Source organism: Myodes glareolus, chromosome 13, assembly GCF_982192425.1.
Source record: "Myodes glareolus chromosome 13, mMyoGla1.1, whole genome shotgun sequence".
NCBI classification, from domain to species: domain Eukaryota; kingdom Metazoa; phylum Chordata; class Mammalia; order Rodentia; family Cricetidae; genus Myodes; species Myodes glareolus.
In genome coordinates, this window is record NC_142038.1 from 42,644,218 (window position 1) to 42,656,279 (window position 12,062).

At 42.1% G+C, this 12,062-nt stretch overlaps 1 protein-coding gene across 1 annotated transcript in view; it reads left to right on the top strand.

Moving 5' to 3' along the window:
• Positions 1-12,062, top strand: part of Mcc (MCC regulator of Wnt signaling pathway) — a 378,705-nt gene that overhangs the window by 90,592 nt on the left and 276,051 nt on the right. Inside the window, exon 3 of the mRNA XM_087896076.1 lies at positions 1,183-1,394. Within this exon, the coding sequence (XP_087752202.1) occupies positions 1,183-1,394 (212 nt within the window). The remainder of the gene's footprint in view (positions 1-1,182; positions 1,395-12,062) is intronic.

Here is a 12,062-nt window from a genome sequence, read left to right on the forward strand (position 1 = left end):
CTTTGAGTGTCGAACAACCCTTTCACAAGGGTCACCTAAGACCATCAAAAAACATAGATGTTTACATTACGATTAATAGCAGTAGTAAAATTACTATTATGAATTAGCAACAAAATACTTTTACGGTTTGGGGTCACCACACATGAGGAATTGTATTAAAGAGTCACAGCATTAGGAAGGTTGAGAACCCCTGCAAGAGAAGCTCCATTCCTAGTCATATAAAGTAAAAACACAGGGTATTTAGGGTGAGCCGCCTACTCCCCCATAAAAGGTGGTTCCAGGAGCTAGGCATCTTTTATCTTGTGACTCTGCCATCTGCACTACATGGCTTCCCAAGTGCTGATCCACCTGAACCTTACCAGAAGCAAAGGGCATGGGGAACCACACACTGGGGGGGGGGGGCTTGTGAGAAGCCTGGGAAGCGAGGCTGTCACTTTGTCCACAGTCTGCTGCCCTGAACTCAGCTGTGCGGCTGCCCCAGTATGAACACAGCCCAGTTTCCTCCAGGTGAGAAGACATGAACATGAGGAAGTCACGGTTAAATCAATACCATCTGTCATCTCGTTCGCTTCCTTCTTCCCCAGGATCTCCAGCAAGCACCAAGGTCAACATGAAAACCAAGTGCAAATCAAAGACTGATGCGGTTCCCATCTGAATTGGCTCTCCTGTGCTCGCTTTCTTCTTCTTCTTCTTCTTCTTCTTCTTCTTCTTCTTCTTCTTCTTCTTCTTCTTCTTCTTCTTCTTCTTCTTCTTCTTCTTCTTCCTCTCCCTCTCCCTCTCCTTCTCTTCTTCTTCTTTTTCTTCTTCTTCTCTTCTTCTGCTTCTGCTTCTCCTTCTCCTCCTCCCTCCTTATTCTTCTCTCTTCTCTTCCTCCCCTTCCCCCCTCTTCCCTTCTTCTTCTTCTCTCTTCTCTCTCTCTCTCCCCTAAGTTTTCATGTTGGAGAGGGTGTTCATATTCATTGGACATTATTTCCAAATTCTTTACTTGAAATTGCTTTCATCTCCAAACTTCCTGCATGTCAATTTGAAAGGAAAAGTCCTTAGCAGGCAGCCTGGGAGCCACATGTGTTCTGGGGACGCTGGCACGGGGAAGACTCAGAAACTTCGAATCCTTGCTTGCTGACCACCCACAGGCTAATGAAAGAAATGACTTTTATTTTCCCCCCGCATCTCTTGGACTAGGTGCTTTGTCGGCCGCCAGGGAGAACTGGGAGTATGATCCCGGTGCCAGAGACCTCCAGAGCCCAGACTTGCAGAGCCGGCTGCCCTTCCAGAAGCTGCTGGAGTGTGGTGGAAGCTCTTTGCCTGAGCCAGCTGTCCTCCACAAGCTTCTCACACAACCTCCGCATGTTGGCACCTCTACGGGCGGAAGCTATCTAGAGCTGGCCCGCACTGTGAGTACCTCTGTTCACAGAACATGTCTTCTGTCTATATTCCAATAACAATATTTTAATTTTGAGCTCCAAAGGTAATACTGAGCATTGCCTTTTCTTATTGCACTAAATAGTTTACCATTTCCTTGCGGCTAGTATTGTGGAGCATTCCAAAGCCGCTAGCACTAAAGGGCTTTGGAACTTCATTCTCACTGCTAGCAATAACGTAGAATTCTAAAGGGTGTTTTGACTAACTCTGTAGCCTGTGCAGTCTGATTTACTGAAGCCCACGATAGTTGTCCTATAACGAGAAGGCTCCCGCGGCACCAGACTTTACAAAGCTATAGAATACACTTCCTTCTATTTGGACTTTCTGCCTTTGAAAAGCAAAGAGAAAAAGATTCACTGAAAGTCTGATTATGTTCTGGTTTATACCTTTGAGATTATTTCTGTGGAAACTATGGGGAAACTTAGCATTAATCTATGCCGTATTTAGTTTAACTTTATTTTTTTTTCTTATTGGTGCTGATGACTGAACCACAGCCTCACGCGTGGGCAAGTGCTACTTCTGAGCTTCCCAGTCACTTAAGCTTCCTTTTTCTGTTCACATGAGCCATGACAGCGACTGTCTGGGGTCAAGAACTATTGACTTCCTTTAGTCAGAGATGGGGCATGAGGTGTATGGCTGAGGGCTGACTCTTTTCAGTACTTTGCAGTTTACAGACTGAGATTGCTTGCTGAGCTTTGTGGGAGTTCTTCCCTCCCTTTCAGCTCTCCTCCCTCCCTCCCTCCCTCCCTTCTTCACTCCCCCTACCTGGCTTCTTGAAATTCAGGTTTGAATGGGGAAAAGGCAAGTTTACAGCCAGGACGTATGATTCACGGTTTGTTTGATAAAGACTGCAGGTTTATAAACACATGTTATGACAGATCTTCTATTCATATATTTTGGAGGGAGATGTTTGAAAAAGCTAACAATCATAAATCTCTATCAATAATTAAAATGCCAAGAAAAATCACACAAGTCCCAATGACATTCTATAAGATTCCTGACCAGTTCTCGTCAAAACTGCTAAGTGTATTAAAACCAAGGAAAGTCTGGGAAGAAACACTGCCTGCTTACAACCATCCTAAAAGAAGTATCACCCAAATGTAACACCATCCTCTTGGTGGGATCCTGGATAAGAAAAAGCCAAAGAGACCTGGGAAAATATGGGTTCTAGCTGATGAACAGTGTTGCTTCATGAACTGTGACAAGGATCATATAATAATGTAACATGTTAATAAATGAAAAATTGGTCATGGGACTCTCTATCCTGTCTTTGTATCTTTTCTGTAAGTCTAAACTGTTATCATTTAAAATGTCTTTAAATTTTAAAATATTAAGAGCACCTATATTGTGATCTCTTCCTGGGTATGATTACATCACCTAAGGCCTGTCCAATCGTCCATGGTTATTGCACTGTTCCTTATTGATCACCCTTCAAGGACAATTTTGCACAGTTTGACTAGAATTATAACTATAGTACATACTTTCTGTATGCTCAGTAGACCAGGAAATTGCCAGTAAATATGTCTGCCACGGGTCTGGATTTTATATATAACCGTTATATATGCCTGTTACATATCCTCTCCAGCAGACTGGACTTTTCTTATGCTACACCTGATGAGCTTTGGAGCTCACCAACAATCTTTGTAGCTCAAGGATTAATCTATACATCTTAATCCTCCTGCCTCCACCCCCTGAATTCTACGACTGTTGGCATGGACCACCGTTTCTGGTGCATGCATTGATGAGAACTGAACCCCGTATAGCATGTAGGCTAAGCAAGCACTCTGTTGATAGAGCTACAGTCACCAGCCCCTGACCCTGTTTTCACAATCGTCAATGCCATAGCAACACAGATGCCAGTAAAAACCAGCATTACACATTGATCAATTTTTTTGTTGGCATCTGCTCTGAAGGGTTCAAGGTTCATGGCCCCAGATGCCCAGCAGACCCACTGTGGGAAGCTCTAGGAGTTGTCAGCTTCCTACCACTAAGTGAATCCATGGTCCTAGCTTTCTGGAACCTCCCCAGTGGAGTCCTGCTGTCCTATCTCTCCTTGGCAGAAGTAGGTACAATCTCCAGGTTTCATCTGGCTGGGTCCTCTGAGTTGGAGGATCAAAGGGATTAAGGCATAGAATTCTCATATGTCTCCATACATATTCCCTTCCTGCTGGTTACTCAAACACTGGGTGGATGATGCTGAGATGGCCTCAGCAGATACTAGCTAGATAACAACTCCCTTAAATACAAGGTCTGTGTGATGCCATTCCTACATTCCTAGAGACATGTGAACAAATGGTTCATGCTGATAATAGATCAAAGAACGGATACCACCAAAGGCCAACCAATGGATTTAATGTCGGTTACTTATAGGGATATAAGTGAGGGGTTACTTATAAGAGCATAAATGATTCAAAAACAGTTTCATCACCAAAATCCCACACTAGTGTGAGTAGCAGATCACAGAAGCCAGAAACCTACAGTACACTGTCCAGCCCACACACAGTTCAGCGGATTGGAGACTGTCTCTTTCAGGGAGCCGGGAGGGCCTGAGTCTCTTCTGGGTCACTCAGTGGATTTCTGCGTCTCCCAGGCAGCTCTGCTGGTCTGAGAATGCCTTTCAGCAGTCCTAATAGTTTATATACGCTTGGGGAGAGAGGAGCGTAGAAAATCTGGTCAGTTTCAGGAACTTCCTGACTCTTTTGCATTGCTTGCTTCCTGCAAGGAACTAGCTTCCCAGCTAGAAAATCTTTCATCTCCTTTAGAAAATTTTGTTTGACTGACCTTTTCTTCAGGGTGGAGGGTTTTATCTCAGAGGAAATTGTCACACAACACCAGACACACAGCTCATTTAGCAGTAGTTAGTGCACTTCAGTTCGTAGACTTTTTTGTTTGTCTATGGCTATGAAAACCTATGAAAAATAACTGTGATAAGTGATAGCATCTAGATATTGAAATGCAATGAATAATTAAAAAGGGTTCAAGTCCACAAATGATTAGCAACTACACATGTGAGCATATAAATAAACAAAACTGAACATGCTTGTGTACGGCCATCCTTCATGAGAACCTGACCATAATTGCAAATATAGGCACTGAAGTCTTAGGATGGCCATATTTTCTCACAGAATGAAAACCAGAAAATTTTAACTATGGCTTGAATTCAATTATGTGCTTAAACCCTGGGTTAGGGGGTTGGGGCTCTCAATTCTCCATCCCTTCCCATGTCCACACCATTTCTGATGTACCTTTGGAGTCTTCTTGTTACGTGAAAAATCGTAGTCATTGTGTAAATCCTTGTGTTTAGGGTGGTTCATTATAGCCACCACTGCTTCTGAATCTCCTCACAGGGATCCATGCTCCCAGCTTGAGAAACAGACCTCGTGTGTGGCCAAAGAAAGCAAACAGCCTCTTGAAATGGCACACTCAGGCAATCTCTTTATTTATAAAGTCATATTAAAAGTAATTTATATTCCTTCTAAAACAAAATCTTGAACTAATAAAATTAAGTTCTGTTTAAAAACAAAACAGCTAGAAGCAAAAGCCATTGGTCAGCATCCAGCTAGGAGACGGGAAGCACATAGTAATTCACACAGGGGAAAGTTAATAGAAGCAATATTAATGAGCAGCACAGTATTACCACCAGCGGGTAAAGAAAACTACAGTAAGTTCACACATAACACAGGGAAAGAGCGGCCTCACATCTCAGGCAGAGACAGAGTACCCAGACAAGAAACACATTTAGAAGAAGTATCTCAAATTACCCAGTGCTGATTCTACCTCTGAAGGGGTGATGGTACCCTGTGGGCAATAGAGAAGTTCCTGGTGGTTCTTCATGCCAGGGATGACAAATAGACACCAGCTCTCTAGAGTATTGGTCCAACTGGCTGGATTCCATTGGCAAGACTTGATGAACATCACAAAGAAGGTAACTTCAGAATGCCCGTGAAATTCTCTAGAAAACCTCCTGAAATGGCAAAACACTAAATCTTTCCAGGAGCGAACAAGCTGGATGTCCTGCCCTGTCTCTGCCTGGGAGAGCACAGACAGATTGGGGATTTCTGGCTTCCTTCAGTGTCCCTTCTGCTTCCTCTGTTAACAGAGAAACAATGTTTACCAAGAGCCCTCCATACAATGAAGCAGGAGAAAAAAAAGTGTAGATTGGAGGCAAGAGGAAAAAACCCATAACGGACATAGGTCTCACCCCACTGCCTCTTGAGAAGCATTTTACTTTCTAAGCCCCTGCCACCACCACCGCCAACCTCTCAATATTGTTACAATGGCCATTGAGTTTCAGCAGGAAGTTTGAAGAAGACATTCAAACCAAAGCAGGTGCCAAGTACAGAACAAGATGATGCTGCAAATAAGCAGACATTTGTATGGGAGAGGCAGGATAGCACATGTGATTTAGGGCACAAGTGATGAATCAGAAGGGACATACCTCCTCACACACATGTTGGAGCTGGTGACGCAGCTTAGTGTGTTCAGCTTTAAGCTATTCTGGGGCTTCCAGGTCCACATAGGAGAGCAAGGCCAGTCTGCAACCTCCTTCACGCTCTTACTATGACCAACCTGGGTGCTGTTGGTGACCTGCAGGAGAAGTTGTGACCTGCAGGAGAAACTGGCCAAGGACTCGGAAAAGCTAAAGGCAGAGATTTGGTAGCTCTGTAGTGTAAGCCTGGCACCCTAAGTTGTTAAATGGAAGACTAGCAACAATCCATGTAAATTGCTATTGTGCTTGGCACCTGATTTGGTGTGAATGTTTTCTCCAAAACTCATGCTGAAATTTAATCACCATGATAACCATACTAAGAGGGAGGAGCTTTAAGAGGTAACAGGGCAATAAGGTTTCCACCTTTGCGAGCAGGATCAATGTCATTATAAAGAAAGAGTAAGAATGCCAAGCATGGTAGTGTATTCCTTTAATCGCAGCATGCAGAAAACAGAGGCAGGTGGATATCTATGATTTCCAGGCCAGTCAGCTCTACATAACAAACTCTGGACCAGTCAAAGGTACATTATGAGACACTGTTTCAACAACAACAACAACAAAAAAGGAAAATTGATGATGATGATGATGATGGTGATGGTGGTGATGATCATAATGATGGTGGTGGTGATGGTGATGATGATGATGGTGACGATGGTGATGATGATGATGGTGATGATGATGGTGATGGTGGTGATGATGGTGATAAAATGAGAGTCTGCCTACCCCTTGCAAACAAAGCACCCATTGTCAAATGATGGCACTTTGGTTTTGGATTTCCCAGCCTTGAAAGCTGTGAGTTTATGTGTCTGTTCATTACAAGTTACCAGGTCTAGGTATTCAGTGATAACAGTACAAAACAGACTAAGACAGTGTCCAATTCCAGTTTTCTGAAGGTGTCAAAATTGACTTCTTCACATCTAACTTCACATGGGATTATCCCTCATGTACGACCAGGCAGAGCCACACAGGAAAAAAAGCTCCAGGAAGCTGGTTTCAGCTTAGTTGAACTGACTTCATTCTAAGCCACCATAGAACGATGGTAAAACTCTCAGCAAAGCCCAAGCTCTCTTTGTAAAGCAAAGCCACATGAGACAGGGAGAGTTTGGTGCAGAGAGACTGCAACAAGAAAAATGCCTGTTCTCTAAAAACATTTCTCCAAAGATCCGTATGACTCAGAGAGTAATGTTAGAGCTTTTAAACATTGACACGCTGGTGCACTCTGATGCACAAAACATAAATACTTTTATTAATAGATACACCACTGATAAATTCTTGAACAAAATATAAATTTCTTGGTACATTCCTTCAGCCATATAATTGTTTTAAATGACCTTAGCTTTGGCATTTTCATTAATAATAGAACTAATTGATATAAATCAAATCTGCTCTTTAAAAGAAATCGCGCACATGATATGAAGGGTTCAAATGAAACAACTCAATGGGAAGTAACAGTCACGATTTGTCTTCTCATCTTTCCTCACTTAAATGGGCTTCATGAAATTTTTTATGTCCTTGAATCATTTTTAACACAGGGGAATTTTCACTTCTCCTTCTGTTATTTTAAGATCTTCTGATCACTAAGGAGTTGCCAACTTTAGGGCTAACATCTAAAAGCCTTTGTTCTAAAGGACATACCCCAGCGTTGTGGCCACAGCACCCTCTTCTGGGCACTGTTCAGCAACTAACAAGAAATTCTTCAGCACAGCTTCAACTAATCCTTCAGAGTTTTTTTTTTATTAATTAATTAATCTATTTAAAATTTCCACCTTCTCCCATCCTCCCATTTCCCTCCCACTCCCCCCACTCCCCCTCCCCCTTGCTCTCCAGTCCTAAGAGAAGTCAGGGTGCCCTGCCTTGTGGGAAGTCCAAGCCCCTCTCCATCCTAGAAAGGTGTGCATCCAAACAGACTAGGCTCCCCAAAAGCCAATACATGCAGTAGAATCAAAATCCAGTGTCATTATCATTGGCTTCTCAGTCCGCCCTCATTGTCAGCCACATTCAGAGAGTCCGGTTTGATCACAAGCTCCATCACTCCCAGTCCAGCTGGCCTTGATGAGTTCCCACTTAATCAGTTTCACAGTCTCTGTGGATGGACTCACCCCTCGTGGTCTTGCCTTCCTTTCTTATAGTCTCCCTCCTTCTGCTCTTCATCTGGGCTTTGGGAGCTCAGTCCAGTGCTCCAACGTGGGTCTCTGTCTCTATCTCGATCCATCGCCAGATGAAGGTTCTATGGTGATATGCAATATATTCATCAGTGTGTCTATGGGGGCCAGTTCAGGCACCCTCTCCTCTACTGCCCACGGACCTAGTTGGGGAAATCCCCTTGGACACCTGGGAAGCCCTCTATATAGAAGCATCAAAAACTTTCTTTCATTTAGAAGTTTAGAAAACTTTTAAATGGTTGTAGGATTTGCTTCCATAACGACAAAGGCATTTGGCTTTGAGCTGTCATTTATCTGACACGGCAGCTATCAATGAAGAAGTACATCACTTTGCATTTCCCCACCCTTTCAAATCATGGCTCAGAGCTCAGGAAAGCACAGCTGGCCTCTTTTCTTTGCAGATTAAAAAAGCTAAATCTTACCAAACTGTTCAAGCCTGTCTTCCTCTTCCTTGCACAAATAGGTTTCAATTTTATTTACTTCCTTTTAATTTTTCTCCGTGTTTTCTACATGTTTATGCATGTATGAACATGAACATGCCAAGGCACACATATAACCTTGAATAACTTTGGAGTCAATTCTCTCCTTCCACCATGTGAGACCCAGGGCTTGAACCTTGGTCCTTAGGCTTGTCAGAAAGCACCTTTAGAGCCATCTCATCAGCGCAATTTTACTATTTTAACACTCAAATTGTACATTTTAAACAAAAGGCATTTATATTTTCTAAAGAAGGAAACAAGGTTGTGCAAATGAAGCTATATAAATTTAGAAGTCAACAGAGGCTGAAGAGATAGCTCAGCAGTTAGGAGAACACACTGTTCTTGCAGAGGACCCAAGTTCAGTTCCCAGCACTCTTATTGAGCAGCTCACATTTGCCTATAATTATAGCTTAAGGGGATCTGACATTCTGCTTCTACTTCACAGGGGACCACACACATGTGTGTATGCATACACATGTGTTCAAGTGTGCACACACACATACTTAAGAATAAAATAAGCAGGCTCTGGAAAGATGGTTCAGCAGTTAAGAGCACTCATCCAGAGGACTTGGGTTCAATTCCCAGCATCCATAGGGTGACTCACAACTGTCTATAACTCCAGTTCCAGGGGACCGACACCCTCACAGAGAAATACATGGAGGCAAAAAAACACCCATGCACATAAAATAAATGATTTATTAAAAAGTAAAAGCATTTTCATAGCATGCTGTACTAAACAAATGAGAGATCTAGTGAGTTTTGATGTTCTGTGACTCCAACAGTCAGAAACTCTATGGAGCCTTTTCTTTTCTGCTGATAATAAAATCAACCATGCTCCAGGGGACAGTCTGACGTCTAGGAGCATATGGGCAAAACAAATTGGGCTTGGAGGGTTATTAAAAACAAAGCAGATACGAAGTTGAGAGGGAGTAGGAACATGGGGAGTGGATCTGGGTGGGGTATGATCAAAATACATTATAGGCATATCTTAAATTCTCAAGTAATAAAAAAATCTTGTATTTAAAAATAAACAAATGAGACCTGTGATGTAGTAATCTATCACATGCTTCTTAGTACTGATAAGTCAATTATTAGCTGAGCTTTTCTTAATATAACGTTCAGGCTTCTGTCACTTGGAGAGCACTGTGAATCTGCATACTTCAGCAAGAAAAACACCTTTCCTACGCTTGTAATGAGGCTTAGTTTTGCTTCAGCCATTTGGTGGACTTTATGTGCTTTTTAAAATTTGTTTTCCTTTTTCTCTTTTTTACCCACTCCACTTGTAGGATACTGAGGACTTTTCAGTTACCATTCTTTTTTACTATTTTCTCTTTAATTTGAACCTGCTACCTAGATGTTCTAAAATCAAAGGCTAAAAATATTTGAAATAAAATAAATAAAACAGTGGGCAGTGGGTGCCCTTCCTAAGTCATGTTATAGCTTTGAGGAGTTGTCTGATGATAGCTTGGTTTTATCTAGCTGTAGACAGAAGTTTCTGTCCCAAACAGTACCACAGCCAGTCAGTCCCAAATAAACACACAGAGGCTTATATTAACTATAATCTGTTTGGCCTATTAGCTCAGGCTTATTATTAACTAGCTCTTACAACTTAAATTAGCCTATAATTCTTATCTATGCTTAGCCACGTGGCTTGGTACCTTTTCTCAGTGCAGTGTTTTCTTCTTGCTTCCTCTGTGTCTGGGTGGTGTTTGTAGACTTAGCCTTTCCTCTACCCAGAATTCTCCTAATCTGGTCGCCCTGTCTATACTTCCTGCCTGGCTACTGGATAATCAGCATTTTATTAAACCAATACAAGTGACAAATCTTTACAGTGTAAAAGAGCATTATCCCACAGCACCTAGCGTTCACTGTTTACAAGGATACAGACTATGAATTTGCATGTTCGTGTGCATTGTATTGGTATATCATGAACGACTTGGAAATGATCGGGGTGTCAAATAGTTTGTTCTGCAGGAATTTTAAGCCCTAATAATCTAGTATCTATTTGATAACCCAGTCTGCAACCTATAATTTTAACTTTTTAAATTAAATTTAAGTATGTAATCATTGCCACCTCCAAAAGAAGCCACATGTGAGATGAATTTACTTATTTGAATATTTTATGCCCATTTACAAATGTACAGGCATGATTTACTAAGGTACATTGAATTCTTCATTGTGATAGTAAAATCTTCACGAGAACATTTGTGCTCTAAAATGTTTTAGAGATCCTCTTACCATCTCTCTGCTCAAATTCATACTCTCTTATCCTTCATATCCCTAGATCTCCAGTGAAAACCCAATCCACTTCCCTCACGTCTGGTTCAAAGAGCCTGGCTTTCTCTCTTCCTCTTATGCAACTCCCTCTTCCTGGCCATGGCTTAGATTTATTTACAGCTTCCTGTCCTGTTGCTGTTCTCTCAAACTACAGTAAAATTGCTCTTAGGTTTAAAAAAATACATTGCAAGCATAAATTTGACGTTTTATGCTCTAACATCCTGTGAACATTGTAATCCTCTGAGGGAAGAGTATTAAATTTAGTAAAAAGCATTCCTTTTCCCTTTTTGCTTTTTTTGTTGTTCTTTCTTTTCTTCCTGTTGCTGAGGGGAATTTTCAAGGCCTTTCTTGGTGCATTAACACAAAGATATTCTTGAAGGTTCTGTGTATTATTTGCATAAATCTAAAGTACAGGCACTGACTATTTTCTCTGCTCCTGGTTAGCCAGTTGAATTTGTTTTGGCCTTATCCCCTTTGTCATGACTCAACTTGCTTCTTGTTTGTGACAAATGAAGGAGTGGCTAGGTGACAGGGTGGCCCTAAGTCAGGCTGTAAAGAGAACATGGCTGTCCTCGACTGGCAACAAATGCACAAAGGGCCTCTATTCCACTGTTGCTGTCACAGAATACCGATGTGGCCACTTCCTGCTTCTGGGGAGCAGTGACTCTTAGATATCCTGGGAGATGGTTCTCTCCTTCTTCCATGTGGACTCAGGGATCAAACTCAGGCTGTTAGGCTTGGCAACAAGAGTCTGAGGTATCTTACTGGTCCTCAAATGTATTCTTCCCTCAGTCCACATGTAATCTCATAAAATAAGAACATGTGGGCCAGTGATATTGTCTCAGTTAGGGTTTCTATTGCTGTAAAGAGACACCAGCAATAGAATTCTATAACTATAGGAATTCTTGTAAAGGAAAACATTTAGCTAGGACTGGCTTACAGCTCAGAATTTTAGTCCATTATTATTGCCATGGTTGGAAGCAAGGCAGCGCCATGCAGGCAGACATGGTGCTATAGAAGGAACTGATAGTTCTTACATCTTGACGTACCGGCAACAGGAAATCGCCTGTCTCACTGGGGGTGGCTTGAGCATATGTGAGACCTCAAAGCTCATCTCCACAGTGACACACTTCCTCCAGCAAGGCCACACCTACTCCAAAACCACACCTCCAAATAGTGTCACTCCTTTGGGTGACATTTCAAACCTCCACCAACATTTAGAAAAATTAAAAC